Source organism: Acipenser ruthenus, chromosome 5 (genome assembly GCF_902713425.1).
Source record: "Acipenser ruthenus chromosome 5, fAciRut3.2 maternal haplotype, whole genome shotgun sequence".
NCBI classification, from domain to species: Eukaryota; Metazoa; Chordata; class Actinopteri; order Acipenseriformes; family Acipenseridae; genus Acipenser; species Acipenser ruthenus.
The window spans coordinates 37235874-37260435 of record NC_081193.1 but is presented as its reverse complement, the minus strand read 5'-3'; the positions used below and the strand labels follow the sequence as shown (position 1 = coordinate 37260435).

General features: G+C 36.3%; 1 protein-coding gene across 4 annotated transcripts in view; it reads left to right on the top strand.

The window, feature by feature from the left end:
• Window positions 1–4008: 4008 nt before the first annotated feature.
• LOC117402749 (utrophin-like) overlaps window positions 4009–24562 on the top strand; it is a 251345-nt gene continuing 230791 nt past the window's right edge. For all 4 annotated transcript variants that reach the window (XM_059024118.1, XM_059024119.1, XM_059024120.1 and 1 more), the window contains exons 1-2: window positions 4009–4438; window positions 6319–6501. In XM_059024118.1, the coding sequence (XP_058880101.1) occupies window positions 6420–6501 (82 nt within the window). In that variant the 5' untranslated portion in view covers window positions 4009–4438; window positions 6319–6419. The remainder of the gene's footprint in view (window positions 4439–6318; window positions 6502–24562) is intronic.

The window sequence follows — 24562 nt, the reverse complement described above, 5'->3', positions numbered from 1 at the left end:
ACTGTACATCAGAAAATTCACTTGTTTACCTAACAATAAGGGTTCAGTTACAATTACTCACCACAAGGTGGTATCAAGTCATAAGGGAAACACAATCAAATGCGTACAATACCACATTGTAACGATGATAAAAAAAAAACAAATAAAAAAAAAAAATGTTAAAAAATAATAGGTCTGTATTATATATGATAAAGACTAAATGGAAGATTGGATTTGGAGCACTGATAATCTTTACAAAATTGATTGTAACAAACAATAGCCCTTTAAAGTAAACAGAGACACTGAACAGTCAGTTATTAAGATCATTTAAATAAACAGCAGCTACAAACTTCAATTAATGGTGCAAGCATTGGCCGATATTTATTTAAAATAAATAAATAAATGCAACAAAAACTTAACGTCATGAAACTAGTAAAACAGATTTTTTGCTTGTAAAATATTGAGGGTGAATCTCCCTTCTCCCGATGAGACTAAAAAACACTCCCGATAATTTAGATTGCCAATTGTAATGCATTAACCATACCTGTCAACACTGAGCTTTTGTAAACTGGAATTTTACTGTACCTTAGTAGGTGGCTGATTGGCAGCAGGTCCACTGCAGTTGATTTTGCACGACAGCACAAAAAGTTAGCGTTGTTACTTTCACACAACAAACCTAAAGGCTGAGTTTGATACTGCACATTGACATAATAAAACATTATAATACCACTGTCAGTAACATTTAATTGTCAACTAACTTCTATTTTAAATGAACACACTATTGCTGTATATAAAAACATGTTATCAATCAATCTCAATTTCTAAAGCAATCTTGATGCTGACATTGTAATAGAAACACTCTTTCACTATTTGTGTGACTTAGATTTTCCTGCAGAATACTTTGCAATGTGTGAGTCTGGGAACATGTCCACTGCAGATTTGCTGAACTAGTCACAACATGTAAAGGTCTCTGCATATGCAACTTTCTTGATCTCCATTTTTCCTTTGGCAACGAAAGATGTTATTAATTGAAGTGCTGGTTTTCTAAGCGTCTCTGGCTTTTTGGTGTTTTTGTGATCTCTCCTGCTTACCACAAACATCATTTCTGCTCCCAATGTCAGTCCTGCACAGTTCACAGAACCTTTTTCCAACGTTGTTTAGGATTATGTGAGAGTATGTTGTTCCCCAAGAAGCTTGACATTAGCATTTATATTTGCATTCAAATTTGCATTGAGATATATATATATATATATATATATATATATATATATATATATATATATATATATATATATATATATATATATAGCGGGACGGCTTATTGCACCGCACGCGAAGCAATGCACTGAATGCATGTCTGCCACAGAGGGCTCCCCTGGGTCCTAAACCCTGCTATGTACAGAGGGGGATTTCAATATGCAGTAACCACAGACCATACAGGACTTTTGCAGAAATGAAAGGTTTGCTGACATAAAGGGGTTTAACAGCAGAGTTTTTAGCAAAATACAGGAGAAAATCTCTCCCAGGAGCTGTCCGCGAGTAGTGTCCAAAATACGGGAGAGTCCCGGCAATAAGGGAGAGTTGACAGGTCTGCATTAACCAATTTACAATTGATAGAATGATACACAGAGCCATTTTGTTTTTTTCTACATTCTAAAAAACCTACAGTATGTAGACCTTGGTATTTCTAAGTCCGCTGATCTCCCTGAAAAAAAGTATTTTCTTAAAACAAAGCTGGTAAGTCCGACACACTCAGGGCCGGCCTTAGTCTGTGTGGGGCCTAAGGCGGGGGCCCTAGGTGGTGACCCCCCCCCGCCGCAAAAATCCCAATTAAAAAAAAAAAAAAAAACACAAAAACACCGCCACACATTATGTCAATAAAAGGCTACTGCTCATCTTCAGTAATCAAGTAGGCAAGCCATACTGCATGTGTGCTGTCACTTAAGTGAGATAAAAACTGTTTGCAAACGTTATCCTTTTTTATATAAATCTAAAATTACATTGGATACGTATCAAATCCATGTGTAACAACATGCCCAAGAAAACATGACATTTTCTAGCCAAGAAGCAGCTTTATTTTATACCACGCTGCATTTACGAGTGTACTTACATTTAATTTGTTGCAGATGCTATTCAGACCGTTGGTGTGGTGGTCCATCTTACTTAATATACCCTATCTCGAATTCATTATCGATTAATAGTAGCCTACTCACTTTAAGAAAAGCCTCCAGTAAAACTTTAAAAGATGATGCTGCACTGTCCTGCGTCGTGAGTTTTCTTCGGTGGAATGTAGAGTATTGATTAGCCTATATTAGACAGCTAATCCTTAGATGTTGCATTTTTAAAAATACATTTCAGTAACGCTTTATATATCGTGGCATAAATTAATCTTAAATAGATGTGCAACTGCATATTAATGTTAAATTAATATTTAATAAATATGAAATAACTTGTTTCTTGCTTCATGTTAAAATGTCGATTGAAAATGTAATTGCATATCACGTCTATTTATATTACGTTTTGTTACCCTTGAAAATATGTAATCATTTCCCATTGTTTACATGTCCTTATTGAAAATACAGTTAATCTGACTTAAATGTTAATGGAAAGTAACAGGGAATAATTTAACGTAAATTTAATATGCAATTGCATATCTATTGAATATTAATTTATGCCACACGCAATATAAAAAGTTACCTAAATTTCTTATGATCGAGTACACTCACATGAGGACGTCCGCTTTGTCAGTCAGAAAGTGCAAATGTTGAAACGTTACATTGGTAAGCAGAAATCTATATTTTGGAGATGATTCTTGTGAAGAGTCTGAATCGGATTCATTTCCTTCCCGAAGCAGGTTTTTATTTGGCGGTTTGTCTAGATACGGCAGCAGAGCTCCTTGCTGCCGCTTGACTTGAATTTCTTTATATTTTTTATTTTCCTTTTACAATGGCCCGACTCATACTTGCGAGGGGCCGACATAATACTCGCGAGACTGTTTCGACTCTGAAGACGTCATACAATTTGTGACGCGCGCGGGGCCCCCTTAGGTGTGGGGCCCTAGGCCACCGCCTTGCTCCCTTGCCCTAAGGCTGGCCCTGGACACACTAAACACTCAGCATTTTAAAAGTATAGTTCCTGCTTTAAGTATTGCCACTAGAGAGAAGCGGTGACTGAACTGATTGATATATGACAATGCTATGAAAATAAACACAATTTAAGATTTAAAGAAAAATGAAAGCGTGAAAACGCAAAACCTATAGTTTATAACACTGCGCTCGCTGTACTGTACGAGAAAAACTGGCAATGTCAGAATTTTGTAAAAACTAAAATGTGGGTCACTCACTATATAGACAACAACCAGCATGTTTAGTTATGTTGTAACAACTTCAGTCACTATTTTCTCTTTGTAGGCCCTATCAACGCTGTTCCTTAAGTTCATGTCAGTTAATTTTCAAAGTTGTCTGAAACTTCTGTAATAAAACTAACGGCAGCTTCATGCTTTTTAATGGCAGGGTATTTAAACCAATCCATAATCTTTGTAAATAGCCTGTAAAATACCTGAATTTTCTTTTTCCTAAAACAGAGTAGGCCAGGTTAAGGAAATCAACAGTGAACCAGGTGAACCATCTCCCAGACTACTTGGAACACTATCTATGGCATACACATAACGCATTTCATTTTTTGGCATGATTTGGTGGCACCATAATAATACCTCATGAAAATCACGGCTACAGTATCCATCCACATAAGTTTTACATTTTGTATGCATGAATTGTATGGGTAAATATACTTGAAAATCCACCCTGTGTCTCTCCAATGTCAAAGCACAGAACACATCCTTAGTGTTTGTGTTTGTGTGAGTGTGTGAGTCTGTGTGTCTGTGTGTCTGTGTCTCTCTCTCTCTCTCTCTCTCTCTCTCTCTCTCTCTCTCTCTCTCCCTCTCTCCCTCTCCCTCTCCCTCTCCCTCTCTCTCTCTCTCTCTCTACACACACACACACACACACACAGTTTCCCTTGGGATTTGCTTGGCTCACCAGGGACTTGATTGACAGGGCGTGCAGTCACGTGACATAGACCGCGCCATGTTCCCAGTGCTGAGTTGTAGTTACACAGCCGCCAGCACTTGGGAAAGAAGCAACAGGAACAAGAAGTTTGGTGGAGCTTGCAGAAAGCAATCAAGAGTTTATTTTTTTTAAAAACACAGCGAAAACTAAATGCGTGACAAGAAACATCAACATATTTTTGCAACTAAAGACGAGTACTTTACAAGAGCTGTTTTGAAAAACAAGCCAGGTGTTTGCATTGTATGTGTGAACATTCTGGCTATTACAATTTCTTTTGAGTTGCATAGTTTCTTGTGAGGCTTATTCTGTGTTTTTTATTTAAATTTTTATTAACGCTTTTAAAGTAAACAGTACATTTTCATGGGACTAGGAAACCACACTTTGGAAGATAACAGGTGAGTTTTTTTGTATTGTATTTTTTCCTATTTATTTTTATTTATTTATTTATTATTTTATTTATTTATTATTTATTATTTGTTTTTGTTATCAATCATGAAATCAAATGTTCTTTCAAAAAAGGCAGACATGATTAATTGGGCAAAACTTTGTAGAAAACAACAATACAAACTATGTGACAAGTTCTGTGTTTTCTTTTAAAAATATTTGTACTTGTTCAAATAAACTAGTGAATACTGAAAATGACGGTATGACATGTAAAGTTTAAGAATACAAAGCATAATTAACGACGGGAAGATTAACAGGTTTTGTAACTTTAAGTACATAATCAACTCAAGTGTGACATTAGTTTTTTTATTGATCTTATTTCAACAAAATCCGCTATGTTGTTGGTGACACAGCAATAGGCTACGCAGCTGGATTTTGTATTACTCATATTAAACTAGACCTCCAACAATAAAGATTATCGACAACCTACTCTATCTGTGACCTGTGTATTATTGTTGTTGCAACAGACTTCCAAAAAGTATCGCGATTACCTGAGCAAGATCTTTGGCGTTCTTGGTATCTCATGATACCAGCTCTTCTCTCTTCTTCTCCCTGCCCGCCCAAATAAATAAATAAATAAATAAATAAAATGCAGTAACAAAAAAATAAATCGGATCAAAGTATGAAGCAAAGAGGCACACTTTACGTACTACTGACTGTAACACTTCATCTTACAGTACATGTGCTCAAATGTTATTTTTGACGATTGAGGAACTGAAAAATCTAGAAAGTTGTGTGTGGTTGATTTGTAAAGCGTTGTCCATAATACTAATACTATACCTCACTCTCAATTAGTATTTAAACTTTGTGTACAGTAGATCAAATGTCAATGTGTTTTAAAATAATGATGACTGACAAAAACAATTTAATAATAGATTATAATACGTGCAGCCCCTCCCTGGGTGAAATCTTATGGCCTGTGGAATGTGATGTTAAATACATGGAAAGGGAAGTTAGGTGGTTTTGTTGCAGCTTTCCTGCATTTAAAGGAAACCAAACTTTCCCTGTCTTTTTGATATGAGGCAGTTTGGTAAGCTATTTAAAGCCCCCAAACCACACACAATTTTTCCTAGCCCTGTGGGGCAGCAGTGTGGAGTAGTGGTTAGGGCTCTGGACTCTTGACCGGAGGGTTGTGGGTTCAATTCCAGGTGGGGCACACTGCTGCTCTACCCTTGAGCAAGGTACTTTACCTAGATTGCTCCAGTAATAACCCAACTGTATAAATGGGTAATTTTATGTAAAAATAATGTGACATCTTGTAACAATTGTAAGTCGCCCTGGATAAGGGCGTCTGCTAAGAAATAAAATAAAGTTGTATGCAGTATATAGAATTTGTGGGTAAAAGGTTAGGTTAAAAACAACACAATATACTCCTAATTTGTGTTTTATTGTTTAATTTGATTGCCCATGATGAGGATACCTTTTAAGAGCACAAAAAACAAAAAAAAAACTATAAATAAACCTTCAAGGATGAAAATATACAGTCAGTTTCAAATGATGTTGGCAGTCCACGCAATTCAGCCCCAGGTGCTCAGTTTAATTTTGTATGTTTTATTTAATACTAAAGGATTCTTTTTACACTCAAAACACCCACGAAAGAAGCCAAACTATGCAATGTTTATAAATTGCATTTGTAATATGAAAGAGTTCAATTTGTTTTAAATTATATTGCAAAACAATCAATATTGACTGGAAAATGAAACCAGAAATGAACTTGCAAAAAGCATTCTGTGAAACTTCCTATTTAGTTTGAGCATTTGATGCATTCTGTTGCGTTCTGCAGGCTTAACATAAATATTGTGTTGATTAAAAATGTTGAATTCTTTTTCAGGTGAAAACAACGTGTATTACATGAAGGGATATTAATCTGAGGAAGATTGCTTGGATAATTAAAAAGGATTACCATTTTACAGAAGCCAAGGCTTTTTAAGAATGGCTGAGGTTGGGACTCAAGATGCAAGCCCTGATGAGGCTGCCAACAACGAATTCAGCAACATCATCAAGTCCAGATCAGGTGGGTCATATTAAACAGGTTCCATCATTCACTACAAAGTATTTCAGAAATTATTAACTTTGCTCCAGTTTTAGGGCAACAGTAGTTTTGGAATGTGTGTTAAAGGAAACTGAGCACAGATTTCTTCTTCTATCAAAGTGCAACTTTGCAGTGCATTCTTATTTAAAAGTGCAAACACTATCACACAGAACCCATGGTGACAGGAATATAGTGTAGGTTGGCATCCGTGTGTGTGTGTCTGTTCTTTCATTTAGATAACCACTAGTTCAGATGTGATTAAATATGAAATAACGTTTGCAGTACCTTCTGTTTGTCGACTGTCTATCTGAACCACTTGTCCCGTTCTAATGAGTTGCTAGGACATTCTTTATCATTGTTATATATAGTATCAAAATATGAGGATTAAAAAAGCCTGTGTCACTGTGGCAGAGCAGGGCTCTGCCCTTAGAAATACTGGCAGGGAAGGAGTTAAATTCTCCTCCCTGCCCAGATTGATTGCTTTAGGTGGGAGCAATCAGTCAATTAATCATTCAATTAAGGACTCAGCCACCTGGCATAAAAGGAGGCCTCAGCCTCCCATTTGGGAGAGAGTGCTGGAAGGAGAAGAGTGGTTTTTTGTTTGTGCTGTGTTATTGAAATCCAGTGAAGGCAACGCCCAGCCTGGAAACCTTATTTTGTAAGTTTTGTTTTGTGTTTATTTAGTGTTTGAAACCTTTTTGTTTGGCCCTCGTGCCGATTTAATTTGAATTTTTGTTTATTAAAAAGCTTTATTTTGAAATTTAAAGTCTCTGAGTCTCAACCTCTGCCAATCCTGTCACAGTCACATTTTCATTTTTCTTCTATCTAGAGAAGCTGTTGTTCAATTCTGATGAAAGTTGCCAAGGATGTTCAAAGGACCTTTTAAGTGCACCATGATTTACAATATCTGTCCAATGTGGGGGGAAAAAAAAAAAAAAATCTAAACAAATGCTACAGTGATGTTTGTTCTTGCAGTGTAGCTGCTATTGGTGTGATTTTTTTTCTTCTATTTATTCTTTTTCCAAATGAATACTGCAGCATATGCTTTTCAGTCAGTATACAGGGTGTTTATATTAGAATTAGATTGTAACTCTATGATGTAGAATAAAAGCAAAAAGGCATAAGGAGGCTTTTTAAAAAATATATTTTTTTTTTACATACATACCTCTTACAATATTTCTTTCCCCCAAAATATAGTATTACAGCGCATTTCTCTTTGCACCCACATAAAAATAACATTATGATATCAGACCATATCCAGACCCACGCTCCATAGGTGGCTGTAGTTCAAGATGTTTTTTTTAATAATCCTGCAGTACAAAGAACTATGCTTTATTGAAGGCATCAAAGGGGTGTACAGTACTTGGCAAAAATTAACTAAAAATCCAACAATTATACTACTACTACTAAATAATAATAGTGAACAATTGAAAGGCGCTAAAAATGTAATGCGAGCGGACAGCAGAAAATAAATAGAACATTTATTACAAAGCCAACTAAACAAGAAATACATTTATCATCTGTCTGTATTACGTAATTTCTTGGTAGGATAATAAAACGAAACATAAACCGTGTACAGCAGCTGAATCTTACATTGTAAAATGTTCTATACTATTCATCTTGTGGCAAATATGTTAATACCGCTATTAAATATTGATAGCTCTGTAGGTCCTTGGCATTGTCTCTTTTAGGGTTCATTAATGCAAGTTTTCTATGTAATGCATTCCAATGATGCTGAAACTCATTAATAATTTAACAATCGAGCAAACATGTTCATTATTTGTTGCGTGATCCACAGTAGATTATTTGGATTATATTTAAATATTTAACTAAGACAAGTTCATCAGTTGCAAAACTCTCAGCAAAAAGTTGCAGTTATCCTGTTAAACCATTTGAATAACTGTGGCTAATTTAAAGTGACAAAATTGATTTGTTTAAGCAGCAGGAGGTTGTTTGCGAACCTGTCTTGAGCAATTCTTGTCATTTTGTAAAGAAAATAATCTAGTCATGGCTACTGTACTCGGTTAGATGCTGTAGGGGCTGGAAACTCTACTCTGGGACACATTTGGTTTCTGAGTTTCGTAGGGTTTTCTGTACTTCAGCAGGCTTTAGGGACCTGACAGCAAATTGTTACAGGGTTTTCACCAAACCTAATTTGTGTAGTTTTGAGTTTAACCTGCACTGAAATATCCAGATTTAACAACTGTTTTGTATTTCATCTGGCTAACCTATAATACACAAGCTGGGGACAGCAGAACTGGCATGTGAAAAACGGCCTGTATTTTATGTTTCCCTTCTAACAAACATCCCTTTTTACTACTTTTTTGAGTAAAGTTTGTTATTTAATTCTCTGGTCTTAACTCTGAGCCTGGACCACTTTCAAACAAAGGCTGAATTGCTGTATTGTTTTAAATTGGTTTGTGTGTATTTGACAAGATTGGAAAGTTCACCAAAGACTTGTTCTGGTTCCCATCTGGGCCAGTCTAAATTGGTTTACCACGAATAAGCAGTTGCTGATGTTGTTCTCTACCCCTATAAATACATTATTTCAGAAGGTTATTCAAGTACAGTAGGGCCTTCCAGCTGATGTGACTGCATTCTAGGTGGGTGCTTCCTCAGTTTGTGAATGATAACACGTAAACAAGGCTACATGTGATGAGGTTTTGAGTGCATGCAAAAGAGTGGTCTAACTCTTTTCACATGGTGAGAACTTGTCTGAAATTTGCATTTTTCATCATGTGAGGCATGACCCAAGCTACACAATGTCAACGTTTAATCTATAGTTTAACTAGGTTTTTTTTAAAATTTTATATATACACATACTCGCATTTTAAATATTTACAGAATGTGATTCAACCAGATACTAACTTTGAAGTTGCACTCAAAATAAAATTTATATACAATTGTTTGTATGCGGGTATGAAATGGCTTCTAATAATCCATTAAAGTTAAGAACAGCAAGTACTGCAAAATTATGTGTGTAACAGCTATTTTTAAACCGGGCTTCTTATAAATAAGAAGTGATAGATAATTATGATGGAAAATTTTAATCTGAGGTAATGGTTAGTTAAATTGGCACACTCTCATTTTGAGCTCTTCATCCTTGTTTGTTTTTACAGCTGACATGTTTCCTGGGGGCTGCATAGTTTGTGATGCATTCCAATTGTTTGATTTGTGTGACGACTAGAGCTAATGATGGGTTCAGGGTCTGTTTCACAGGCAGAAATATTTTAAACTTACTGTAATGTGTTTAAAAGCATTACGTTAGTGGGAAAGCTTTGTTAGCAGGCGTTGTGTTGGCTGCAAACTATCGTAAATAAATGTTCAACTAGTTCAACTAACAGAAGGTGGCAATGAACACACAACTCTTTCATTCAATTTAAGTAATTATGAAATTATAATTTGTGTCATGCTGTTTCCACTGTTTGCTATCCACAAACACAGACTTGAGCTACTGTACTGTATTTTCCTATAAGGTTCCTTCCTTGGCTATGCATTCCTGATTTCCCTCATTTAAGATCAATAGATACATTGGCTTGCCACATTTTTACACATTTATTTTCAGTGCTGTTCAGCAGCCACAAGTTTTGTGCAGGGGCTGACAATTCTCATCACTCCATAATTTAGACCTTCGTGTGTTGTAATGACACTTGATAGGAGCCCAACATGCAGTGAAGAGAGATGGTTGCAGTTTCTTGTACCATATACTTAGAGTAGGGGTTTCAACTGGGGGTATTTCCAAGGGTCATAGAGGGTATGCAGGACGACTCAGAAATGCAAATAAAAATGAAGGTAAAAAAAATTAATGATCTTGATAATTTTTACGGTGTTATATAATCTCTAAACCACTGTGCATAAATATTTCAATTTTGCTTAGCAACTTAAAGTGAACCGCAGATGAAAAAAAACCAAAAAAACAGAACTATCGCATACCACCTCAGTGGATTTCCACTCTGAGTGGGAGAAGCAGGGGTCTGGTGATTCTGCCTATGGAGAGCGCTCTGTGCTGCTCATTAACTGTGCTGTTTTACCTCTTTCGTATAATTTGAATACTAATCAGTTAAGCACATTATTTCGGCATTTATTTTTTAGAAGAGTGAATGCGCCGGTAAACATTAATAATAATCAAAATACTCTTACTTTGATGTTTTTTGTTTTATTTATTAAGCACGGCTGCATTTTTGTAACAGCAATAGCGGCGAGTTGAAACGGATACATTTTTTACTTGCAAAATAAAAATGAAGGAAGAAAACACAACAGAGTACAGAAAATGCAAAGCGACAACGTTATAAAATCCCTTTGGATGATAATATTGGCTTTAATAATAATAATAATAAAAAAAGTTTCAGTGTTAGTTATTATAGTTTTATCTTGAGGTTAATGTTTTTGATATAGTAAACATTTTAGATGGCACAATTATGCAGTGATGGGAAATAAATGGTAACATGCTAAACATTTACAGTGCAGACTATTTTGTATTAGTTATAATAACTTTGCTGAATAGAAAGTGAGATTCCCAAAAAACTATTTATAGTTTTTAAAACTAGAAAAACTAGTTTTTCACTTAAGTTGTGAGTGTTAGTGGGTGACCTAGCCTGTATCTCTAGTGGTAACTGCTTTAAGAGTAACAGAAGAGCCAAAAGACTACTCCTTCCACAGCTGTACACTGATTAACATTTTCATTCAGAATGTATCTTCAGGACGTACACAGGCATGCAAATCGAATCGTTTTGTCATTTTTGTGTCCGTGATTGGATTTATGACAAACTACTGCAGTTTGAAGCACTCTTGCCTCTCTGTCAGTTATACAGTAACTGGATTGTTAACTAGAGGGGTATATCATAGTTAAAAACTGGCCTTGACAAGGGATATGTTGAGGTGAGAAAAAAGCAACTAAAAACCTAACAACTAACAACTGCCAGATATTTGTGTTTACATGGAGAGCTAAGCCCACATGCGTGCACTATCGTTTAATCACTTCAGTAAGCCCAGGAGTATGCTTTTATCTTCTGGCTCAAGCGTGAAAGTCTGTGTTTCTGTCCTGGTGTGCTTGATAGAAGTGCCCCACTGTTGGAGTGAGAGCCTGATCCCATGGTCTGCAGTACTGTAATCCCTATCACTAAAGCTTCCATATAAGGGTAAACTTTGCTAAATTAATCACACAGTGGCTGGGGACAATTCTTAGTAACAAAGGAATGTGATGCTTGGCACTGTGTGATTTATAAAGTGGGCATGATTTTCAGAAATGGTGGTATTTGTGAGACTCTAGAGAGGTGCTCGGGTCTCCTAATTGTATAAGAGATGTCATCTTGTGCAGTTCTGGCTGCTCAAACTGTATGAACTGTCTCTTATACGGTAAGATACCAATACACACAATGTATTCACTTATAAATCACACAAATGAAGATTGTATTCAGGAATAGCTTTAAAAAGAAAAAATATTTTGTATTTTGTAAAATATTTTTGAATATTGGAATTAGGTGTGGTGTTCTATGCACGGGTGACATCTGTACACAGGATTAGGGGTAATGAAATTCAGCAAGTACTGCTCTGCTATTTATCCAGAGAGCAGACTGTTTCCATGCAGTCTTTTCTTTTCATCTGTTTTGTGGCACATTTTTGTATAGGACTCACTTTGCTGTTCTCGCTTTTCATTTAAAGTGTCCAGTATATTTTTCAGTTACATTTTACTATTTTTTATAAATACGTGATCTAGGCAACATTACAGTCCAACCAAGTCAGTTTTTTGGCAAGAGCCTATTGATCTGAAGCATCCAATGGATAAGTTAGTTTTTACTTGGATGGGTTAGTTTTATTAGTAATTTGAGCTAGAATGATTTACTGTATTTTCCCCAAAGGCCCTGTGGTGACAGAGAAGAAGCATTTAGTGTACCTTTTGTCCAGGGCACCTGCTACCATATTTCTGCTGTTGGAAACCTTCCTTCAACCTGTAGTATTTTTCAACTTTTGCACTGAGTTCCCCATTTGCCTTTCATTTAGTGTGCCCCTCCCTCACCCCTATGTAGACTAAATTGCAATCAAACACATACTGTACACCAAAAATATCACATGCATGTTTCTTAACATATAGCTTGTCAATTTTCTTTGACTTTGGTCATTCACTTCTGCAGCAGTACAGTTGGCCTATGGATTTTTTTTTTATCCCAGTCAGAGCAGACAATCTGTGTACATATTGGTAAATTGACTGGATACGTGCATTTATGCCATGAAGGAAAAAGGCTTTTTGTTTAGTCTGATTTGTCTATGAGTTTGGTACGTAAAAGTAAACGCAAACCATGTTAAGGTTATACGCCAAGATTCCCTTCAGTAAAATATTCTTCAGGGAAAAACGAAACTTTTGCCTAAAAACGGCCTATGTGGGGGAAAAAAAAGATGTAGCAGAAAATGAAAACAAATTGTTAATTTACAATTTGTTTTCAAAAGTTGTTTAAATAATTCTTATTTTTTAACATTCATATTTCACTTCAGTGACAGTCAATCAAAATCATGCCTGAAAACAAAATAAATAAATCCTCCCCTGCAGGAGGAACAAAAGGAGGGGCCGTGGATTAAATCAGCCTATCGGTGACTTGCTTTGTTAACAAGCATGCGCTAAGACAGCAACTACCAAATCGCTCTCATTCGATTGCCTGTGCCTTTAAAGGGCGTAGTCTAGTGGTACACTCATTCGCTCCTGTTAGTGACAGTCAATTAGTGATCAGACCTTTTTGGATGGACGGCTTCAGTCTCTGCCCGTCAACTAGCTCTTGAAACCGTCTCTGACAAGTATTTAACAGTTAACGGAAACGTTGTGTAAGTAAACAAAACAATTAGTAAATATCTGGAGGAGGTACTGTATAGGCCCTGGAGTTCAATGTGTTTGTTACACTATAAATATGTGTACAGTAAGCACATTCTGCAGGTTATGAAGCAGGTACAGGTTTAGCAAGCAGGTTTCTATTGTGTATTTTTATTTTTTTTAGACCACGAAACTTCTCTGTGGTTACCAGGGATGGATTTTAACCTATTTAGTTAACCATGAGTAAGGATATGATTTTGTCACGATGAAAATCATGTCACAGTTGCGGCTAAAAATAGAATGGCCACAGTCAAAATGGAATGGTCATGGCTATTTATTATTGTAATATATTATAATTGTAATACATACCACTTCCTTAGGAGATTAGCATGAGCTACTATAGGAAATCTGGAGAAGCTTCCCTTTTTGTCTGGTGCTTGTAGTCTGCCACAAAACACTGCAATACACGGCTTATTGGCTTTAATTTGTATTAAATTTAAGTAGGGCTACTTACTGTAGAAATCACATTATGTAGGACCATGGAAAAATAGGGCAGCAGTGTGGAGTAGTGGTTAGGGCTCTGGACTCTTGACCGGAGGGTCGTTGGTTCAATCCCAGGTGGGGGACATTGCTGCTGTACCCTTGAGCAAGGTACTTTGCCTAGATTGCTCCAGTAAAAACCCAACTATATAAATGGGTAATTGTATCTAAAAATAATGTGTAAAAAATAATGTAATTGTATGTAAAAATAATGTGATCTCTTGTAACAATTGTAAGTCGCCCTTGGTAAGGGTGTCTGCCAAGAAATAAATAAATAATAGTAATAATAATAATAATAAAAGACGTTAACGTAGATTGTATACACTCTAAGTATTTGAAAAAGTAATACTGTTGTAGCTCAATTATGCCAGAATGTGTCGCCACGAGAGGCACTCAGATATAAGTGAAAAGCATACTCCAAGTTAATTAATTCATTAATGCCTACATTTTGTGGCACCATGCGTTGTAGTACCCTAAAGGCCTGGACACACCAGCACTTCGCTTTTTTTTTTTTTTTTTTTGACGCGCGGTAGACCGTGCCACACCAGCGCGTCTATACTCAAGCATCAATAGTACTTTATAGCATTACATTTGCCGTGAAACTATACTCCCTCCCCACACTGTTGCTGTTACCTACTGTACAAAGAAAATATGGCTGTGTTTTGAGAAGACATGGAAAGTGTGACATCAAGAGGAGGAGGGGGAAGAGATTCGTACTGTACATAAGTTTGAACATACATTTCCATTTGACTTGAACTTCTTAAAGGGAATTGATAGTCTTCCAAAATAAAGAACTTCATCTTTAATACCGTGCCTGTTTAAACATAGATAATCACAGTATGTGTTTATGCGTGTTTGTGTGTGGTTTTCATTTTTTTTTTGTGTGTGTGTAGGGGTGTACTTATGTTGTGTGTAAACAGTCAATAATATTACTAGACTACAGTTTTACAGCAACTGATTATGCAGCAAAAGATCTGACCGGTACATCTTGTAGCTCATATAGTGATATTTTTTGTTTTAATAACTTTGCTGTACGGCTACTGACTCAGGTATATGATTGTACAGTTCGGCTTTCATCATCAACGTTGCTTGTAAGCTCGAAACTGATTGGTCCATCGCGATCCGGAAACTAAATGCCCTCCGAGAAGGAATGTTTTACTCGACTTGCATACGTAATGAATTGTGGAAATTGCCGCTATTTTACTGGAAGAAATTTCACTGTAAACTTTTTTTTTTTATAAATAAAACTATTTTAGGCGGCTCATCTGGCAAAGTAGACGGCAAAGTAGCCGACCGCCAGCTGGAAATGAGAAGACTGAACATGTATTTAATGTGTTTTCATTTATCACCAGTGTGTTTGTAGTTATGGTTTTTTGTTAACTTATAGTTATGACATTCTTAGTTTTTAGTTATAGTTAGGTGTAGTTATTAGTTTAATTTGCTATAGTTATTATTACAGTTAACTAAATATAATTTTAGTTAATATTTAGTTATTACGGTTAACAGAGTGGTGATGACCTTGAAATCTGTCGAGGTAAAAATAACTTGGGTAATGCCAGGCTCTACCCCACTTCACAGTACACAAAAATGTATTGATCAGAGATCACCATTTATTAGCTAAGTCTTGCTGTACAGCCCTCCACACACTTTAATACAGGCTTTCCAAGAGATCTGGAGAAAACATACTGTCGGGCCATATTTATAAAGCATTTACCTTTTTTTCCTTGTTAGAAAACAGCACAAAGAAGTTGTAGTGTCAGGGAAATCTTTCGTATGCTTCTGGAGTTCTACGAATCCTGTGGAAATTGATGAAAGTGGCATGGGAAAAACAGGTTGTAGGTGGAGTCTTTATACCAAAAGAAAAAGATTCTACAAGCAGTCAGTTTCGCCCTATTTACCTATTTCTCTTTCACGGTACACAGATTATCACGATAGTAGAGGTTATTTTTCAATTACTTTAACTGAATAAAAAGAAAAAAATAACAATTTCTGTCTTTTTTTTTTTTTTTTCTCTGTGGGATATGGTCTGCAACACAAGGAAGCTACAGACTTAGAGCAAGATTCTAGCAAGAATGAAAAAACATACTAGCACACAGGTGGAAGAAAAATAATCTTAATGAAATTGTCCTTCTGTTACCATCATTAATAGTTGCTTTATTTACACATTTTATTTAAATGTACTTAGAAACAGTACATAATTACAAAATATGAAACATCTGTATTTCTTTAAATACATTTTAAGTACTTGCTTTACACACATACTGCTAACTATTCTCAATTATTTTTCAAGTAGTCTGCAAAATAAATTATTTTGTACTATACAACCTGTAAGTATGGAATAGAGCAGTATGGACATGATGTTCTTTATTCATATTACTTTTTTATTACTTTTTTGTTATTTCATTTAAAATTTAAGAAAACACATTTTAATACCTTTATCAACTTTATTCGAGGTAGCCTGTTTTTCTGGTGGCATAAAAGCCTATAACGTGTACATTTTAATGAACGTATTGAAATTATATACTGATAATTGAGGGTGGAACAGAGGACAGTATAGAGAGGGCGCCGCACTGAAAAAAAAAAAGTATGTTCTTAAAGTGACCTTGCTTGTTGACTGCTGACGTCTTTTAACTCCACCGGGTGCTATGTACTGAAGGGCATGTTTGAAGTTGTTCCTGCTTTCGTTGTTGTGCATTTGCCACATTCTGTGGATTGGATGTACATCCTATGGTATTACCCCGCTGTATTTTTTTTTTGTAGTGAAAGTACACACTAGGGCTGTCAGTTAAGCCTCAAAATTAAGAACATAAGAAAGTTTACAAACGAGAGGAGGCCATTCAGCCCATCTTGCTCGTTTGGTTGTTAGTAGCTTATTGATCCCAGAATCTCATCAAGCAGCTTCTTGAAGGATCCCAGGGTGTCCACTTCAACAACATTACTAGGGAGTTGGTTCCAGACACTCGCAATTCTCTGTGTAAAAAAGTGCCTCCTATTTTCTGTTCTGAATGCCCCTTTATCTAATCTCCATTTGTGACCCCTGGTCCTTGTTTCTTTTTTCAGGTCGGAAAAGTCCTCTAGGTCGACATTGTCAATACCTTTTAGAATTTTGAATGCTTGAATCAGATCACCGCATAGTCTTCTTTGTTCAAGACTGAATAGATTCAATTCTTTTAGCCTGTCTGCATACGACATGCCTTTTAAACCCGGGATAATTCTGGTTGCTCTTCTTTGCACTCTCTAGAGCAGCAATATCCTTTTTGTAGTGAGGTGACCAGAACTGAACACAATATTCTAGGTGAGGTCTTACTAATGCATTGTAAAGTTTTAACATTACTTCCCTTGATTTAAATTCAACACTTCTCGCAATATATCCAAGCATCTTGTTGGCCTTTTTTTATAGCTTCCCCACATTGTCTAGATGAAGACATTTCAACATAGTCAACATAAACTCCTAGGTCTTTTTCATAGATTCCTTATTCAATTTCAGTATCTCCCATATGATATTTATAATGCACATTTATATTTCCTGCATGCAATACTTTACACTTTTCTCTATTAAATGTAATTTGCCATGTGTCTGCCCAGTTCTGAATGATGTCTAGATCATTTTGAATTACCTTTGCTGCTGCAACAGTGTTTGCCACTCCTCCTATTTTTGTGTCGTCTGCAAATTTAACAAGTTTGCTTACTAAACCAGAATCTAAATCATTAATGTAGATTAGAAATAGCAGAGGACCAAATACTGATCCCTGTGGTACACCACTGGTTACCTCGCCCCATTTTGAGGTTTCTCCTCTAATCAGTACTTTCTGTTTTCTACATGTTAACCACTCCCTAATCCATGTGCATGCATTTCCTTGAATGCCTACTGCGTTCAGTTTGAGAATTTGTTCAGCATAAAAAAAACAAACGGCATTCACGCACTGATTTTTTTTTGTTGTTTTTGTTTTATGTTTTAACAGAAATCGTTTGACAATATGTGAATACTATAAATCACACATTGAATGTCACTCGCATGAAAAATTCGATCTTTTTATTTGTATAATGCATATTACTTAAACAAAAGTTGTTGTATTAAAATTCAACCAAATCTTTATACATAGCAACTCTATATATGCCGCTGCCGTGTATGGAGCAGGGTATATTATCCAAAGCACTGAGGCGGTACCTATAGCGGTTGTAGTGCTTCAGTAAAATATGTATGGAATACCTGGTGTACAAGACAGTGTAAGAGAAGTGCTATGGCAGAATGTTTGAAATCATACAAAATATACGCAAACACTAATAATTAATTTAGAAAAAACTGAGCACCGTCTATCCCTCCCCCCTCCAGCCCGTGTTAACCAGAAGCAAATTTCTTCATTCACCATCTCGACAGCAAAGCGATAGCATAAGCAGTATTGAAAGAAATGTCTCTCAACCCCTCTGCCGTTTGGGATTTTTTTGTTAAATGCCCAGACGACCAAAAAAAAAAAAAAAAGGTGAATGCGAACTGTGCAAGCGACTGTTGATGTATCATGGAGGCACAGCCAATCTCTGGGGTCACTTTACAATCATAAGTTCATATTATTAGAATGGCTGGAAAGCATGTTGTTTCTGTTAGGATTTTTATTTTATTTTTCTTTCGCTCTTTTAAAAAAATCTATAAAATCGACACAGTTGCACGGAAACTCACGAAACTTGGCAGGGTGGTAGGCTCCTAAGGCAAGTTGTGTCAGAGCTTAAATGAAGATCCTAGGTCGCATGTTGTGGCGGCCATATTGGATTTCTCGAGAATTTTGGACAATTTAAAAAAAATCTTCTCCGAAACCGCTTATCGCAGAGATGTGAGACTTGGTGCAATAGACTACCGTCATGGCCTAGATTTACAGTTGTTCAAGAGAAGTCGATTGGTCACCTGGTCTGGCGCCCATATTGGATTTGTCAAATATTCAAACGTCTTCTTCTCTGGAACGATTTTGCCAATTGAAGCGAAACTTTGCATACATAGCCTTGGCAAGGTTGTCTTAAGTTCATTAAAAGCAAGCTACATTAAAAAAAAATGGCTGCCATGACTATGCTCAATTTGCATGTATTGCAGTATTCATTTACGGTACAATATTGTAGACTCGTGAATCTCCACAGAGTGGTGGTAGAGGCCTTTGGGAAGTTGTGTCAGAGTAAAAACAAAGTCATAGGTCACATGTTTTGGCAGCCATACTGGATTTGTCAAAAATATTCAAACCTCTTTCTCTGAAACTGTTATGCCGATTTAAAGCGAAAATTTGCATACATAGCCTTGGCAAGGTTGTCCATCAAGTTTGTGCAAAGCAACTCGCTACATAAAAAAACATGGCTGCCGTGAGCCAATCATATTTCAGCTATGGTCAAATTGCACATATTTGCACATTACCTTGCTAAAGCGCAAATGCAAAACTTGTTTAGAACTCCTTTGAGTTTAGACAGTGTCATAGTTACAATAGAATACACAAATTAACCCATATATGCTCCATTCAAAAATTAACTTGACCGTGACCTTTGATCTTTCCTCACGGTCAAATGCAAAGTAACTTAGAACTCCTTACATAGAGCAGATAGGGTAATGGTTACTATGGAATACATATAGGAACCCACATGTGCTCTATTCAGAAATTACCATGACCTTTGACCTCTCCTGAAGGTCAAATGCAAAACTAGCTTGTAACTCATTACATAGTGTAGATAGGGTCATGGTTATTATGGAACAGATATAGGAACCCATAAATGCTCTATTCAAAAATTGCCTTGACTGACCTTTAACCTCTCCTTAAGGTCAAATGCATAAGTGGCTTATAACTGCTCAGAGAGTGCAGGTAGGGTCATGGTTACTATGGAACACAGATGGGAAGAAGAATGCCTTGGAAGCCGTCAAGTTGCTTGCATCTTCTTTCTTCTTCTTCTTTGTAGTAGTAGATAAGCTGCTTGGAACGGGGACTGTTGAATTAAGTTTGTTTTCCCTAAGTCCGCTGCAGATACGTGTAAATAAACATGTATTTTTATTTTTATCTAAATTCTAAAAACATGATTACTGTTCTACATAATATATTTTTAAACTACATATGAATGTTTTATTCCATTCCATTTATATGGCTTGCCTGTAAAATAGGATTTTCTAACAAATATAAACAAGTAACTATGGTGACGTCACCAGTAAATTATGCAAATTAGTACCATTGAAGGTTCGAACCTTCCTTCAGTAATGTGTTCCGAACCGTCGAAGATCAAAATGTACCCATCATTGCAGCCCTACTAACTTCTGATCTGTTACGATAATTAAGCTGCAATGTGTAATCCGGTACAGTAACTTCCGGTTATTTAGGTTTGTTAAAATCTTGCCCTTTCATGTCCTGAATTGTCACGGATTGAACCCATTTGAGCAACCCAGTTTCAGGAGGTCTGTGTATAGTAACCTGTGACCCACAAAAAAACATTTTGAGAAACCTTGTCTCACACATGTAGTCTTGAGCTGAAATAAAATCAAATTGGTTAAAATTTAAGCTGAAAATTCTACCAAAAGAGGAATTTTGAAAATTAAATTAATATTTGTGTTTATCACTGTCAAGTTATGTAGACTGTAGATCTGTTAGCCCCACTTTTTGTAATTCTCAAAAAAAAAAGTACAGTTTGTTTTTTTTCCTTTTTGTAGCACCTCTGCCTTCCCTACGTGATAGTCTATCTTGGAGAGACCAGATGGATGCAGACTTTTTTCCCATCCATCCTCTATGGGCATTTTTACTGTTCAACACAACTGTCCCTGGGTCAGTTTTGTGGTATTGGTTTGATTTTTGTAGCTGGTGCTCGGTAACGCGGTATACTTTTTTGTATTTCTCGGACAACTTTGTCCATCACTATCCAGTGTTTACAGTTTTAAAGCCAAGGTAAAATACTGTACATGACATGCCAATTTACTGTATAAACCAATCTAGCACTTACATTATGTTTAAGGATGCATTTTGTTTCCAGAGATTGCATCAGGTCTAAGCTCAGTAGTTTTTATTTATTTATTTATTTATTTATTTATTTATTTATTTATTTTTTGGCAGATGCCTTTATCCAAGGCAACTTACAGGTGTTACTGGGCAGTACAGGGTTACAGTGAAAAATGTATATTTAAATACCCAGTATTCTAAAAGTCCTGTACTAGTGCACCACTGCACAAGATTGCATTTTATTTCTGAGAGCACTGTAGTGTTAATTCAGGTATAGGATTGTCTGATTCTTTCCACTGTGTACTAATCCTTGAGTAAGTAGAACAGCACTTTCAAAAAAACACAGCTCTGCAACGTTTGTGTTGTCGACTGAATGTTTCAGAGGATTTAAAAATCTATTTAAAAAATGCAGTCTTTAAGAACCTGCGTACCAACCAAGAAGATAACAAAAAAAACCTCCCATGTCATTTACCTTAATCTGAAAAGAAAGTATTAACTGAATGCGTATATTATGTCTGCAAGGAAAATGCTAAGATGGTGGTTTTCGGGTAGTCAGTGCATCTTTAAAAGCCAGTTCCGCTGATCTGGCAATCGGTGGAACAGACCAGTTACAGTGGGGCCTTGCTTCCTGGTTTGTCTGGGATTATTTCTTGGATATTTCTTGCAGCTACAGCTGGGCCATTTGGCGGTCCTTCTTTTCATTGCTGTGTGACGACAGAGGAACTAGGCAGGCTGCCAGCGTGTTTGGGTATAATGGAGCCAGTGGTATGTACAAAATGTGATTACTACTGTCAACACCAGAGTGAATAAAGGGAGCGCATTCCCCTGATAGATAGTTACTAAGTGAATGAACTATTGAAGCAAGGAGTAGGAATGAGGCCACCTTCATGGAGGAAGAATGAAGTAGTTTGTGGTCCAAGTGTGGGCTGTGGCATTCTGGGGGGGGTTTCAATCAACTGCTTTATTAGATTTACTGCAGACCAGTATAATACAAAGTCTGACTCAGATATTCCTAACAGCCTGCTGTGGGTTTTAATGAGACCATTTTTCAAATAATTTGGAACATTTAATGAAGTATTGTATGTCAGCAGGACCTTCTTTTCCAATGTATCCTAAGTAGCTTCCTATTGTTACCTTGGTTTCTGGGGCAACAGACAATATCTCTTGCAACTGAAAGAAAAAAAAAGTTTTATGTCTTGAGAGCTTTACTCATTTGAAGTTGCTTCTGGTAAAAAAAAACAACCAAAAAAAAACATTGTGTAAGCTCTCAAATGATGTTACTTTAGTTTGACCAGAAATAATCTCACTTTCTCAATTTGTAAGTTGAATTTATTTTGACTTACTGCACTTCTCAAGCATGACCCACGTTGACAATTGTATGTTAAGCAAAAAATATTGTGTAGATGTTAGTTAAATCTGTTACATACTGATGCAGTATTTTGACTTTTCGTCCCCACAGCTGTTCATAGAATTACTTTAAAAATACAACATGAGAATGCTTAGAAGGCTTTGCTGTTCCCTCTCTGCCAACAACAACCTGTTGGGAATGGAAATGTTCGGCTGCACCGGATGGGTGTTTGGTGTTTACAGGACTGTATCGGATCCAGGGAAAAATGACTTTCAGTCTTTCCTTTCCTTGCAAAAAAAAGAGGAAGCATACAATGACTAACCGCTAAAAGTCATTTCCACCCTCACGTCTCACTGGTAATTGTTTTGATGTTTTTGACTGTACAGTACAGTGTAGAACGTCCAAGTAGTTGGTAAGGTGTCAGAATTTGCATCCCTCATGAGTAGTTCTGTAAACACGCTGGTTGACGTAACAATATAGCAAGTGATTAAAAAAACGATGATTGTATGTGTCTGTGTGTTTGTCTTATATATACCTTTTAAGGTAGGGGTTGATTGACTCTTTCCAAATATACTAAACAAAAGAAATAGTCAAACAAACAACCCAAACTACACTGTTAAGGAAACCTACTGCAGTCTACAGGTGTGTGTTGGGCCCCCAATGAATGTGCCTGAAACACACATTGGTGTTTTGTGGTCTCCTGAGGCCAGTTGTTCTGTTGATCTTGTTTTTTCTTGACATGTTATAGCTTTTATTTAATCTCTAAAATCAGTTTCCCACATTAATACTGTCACTTCTGTATAAGGTTTTGTTCAGAAACATGTTTGTGCTGGTTGAGGTTGCAATTTTCCGTGATTAGTTTTTAATGTGGTTATTGTGGCATGGAGAGTCGGTTTTCTGAACGTTTAGTAAATGACTCCCATCGTACAACGCATCCTGCAGCCTTTAACATCTGCTTCTTTGTCTTTTTTAATTATGGCATGTTGTAAACATAATTAACTTTACCAAATGGTTGCCATGGAAAAAATATCGACTTTCAAAGCTGAAGAAAGTGTGGCTTCCTGTACCTGTTTTGGGTGTGAACAGAAGGTGAACTCTTGTAGAAGGGAGCTGGTTGGATGTATTCAGTGTTTTGGGTGATTTCAAGTGCTGTGAAGTTTGTGGGCCTTCCTGTATGTACTGTAAATACATATTTATTTGATAAATAATTTTTGAACAGAAGTCATGGTTTCCTATGATTTGAAAATACATTTTAGCCTAGAGTACATGCAAACAGTACCTCGCACATTTACTTCAACTGTACAGTAATTCTGTCTAATTCCTAAGCCCACCTGTTTTATTTAATGTGTGTACTCTAGGTCATTCCAGTGCATGTTCAAACTTCACAAACAGTGAGACACATCTGTTTTGGAGTTATTTGAGGCAGATGGGATGAAAGGCTGACTTCACAGACAACTCATGATGTCTAACTAATTTCTACTTAAGGCTTGTTTTGGCCTTTTTTTTATCATGTACTATTTAGGGGTGAGATTGAATATTCGAGTGATCAAGTTTTGAATACTCGTTAATTTCTAAAACAAATTGAAAAATGCGCCAACTACACCCGAATAAACACTTTATTTTTGAGAGGAGGTAGTTAAGTGATCAGCCACTACAATTCTCACGTCACTGATAATTGACAGGGAGGCGGGCACCCTTCATTACCTAGCCCTGCTATTGGCTAAGGGAGTACATGAGCAGTGACAATGACATCTTAAACCTATGCGTGCAAGTATTTTGAAAAGTTAAACAAGACCACCGTGCAGTATAATCTCTGCAGCACAAGTATTTTGTATTGTAAATCAACGAGTTAAATGCTCAATCATCTGAAATGCAAGCACCAATCTGCTACTTTGGAAGAAAACACAGAATATGACCAAAAAAACAAACAAGCATTGTGTCTTTTACTCTGCGCAGTGGATTTTGACTGCAAACTACCCGGGCAATGTTAAGCTGTCCTATGTGTGGTTGCTGCTGATACGTTCTAAGGACCTGTTACTGAGTAATTCGAGGTCGAGTATTTGTTTGTTCGAAGCCTTTATTCTTGGTATACTCGAATATCTTACTCTTTGAAATTTCCACCCCTAGTACTGATATGAAAACAGGCATACAATATAATAACTCGAGTAGCTATTGTCATATTTCTGGTTAAAGTCAGACAGGTTGCTGGAAGGTTTAAGTTTCTTTGTTTACTTGTTTAATACATTAAATTTAAATCTTGAACAGAAATAGAATTGAAGCAGTTAAAAATATTGTTTCTTAATTGTTTTCTGCTTTTTAAAAAAAAAAAAAAAAAAATCCTTTCCTTTGCACTTGCTTCAAAATAGGGCCCTCACTGTACTGTAATTTGTCTTGTTGACATTGTCAACA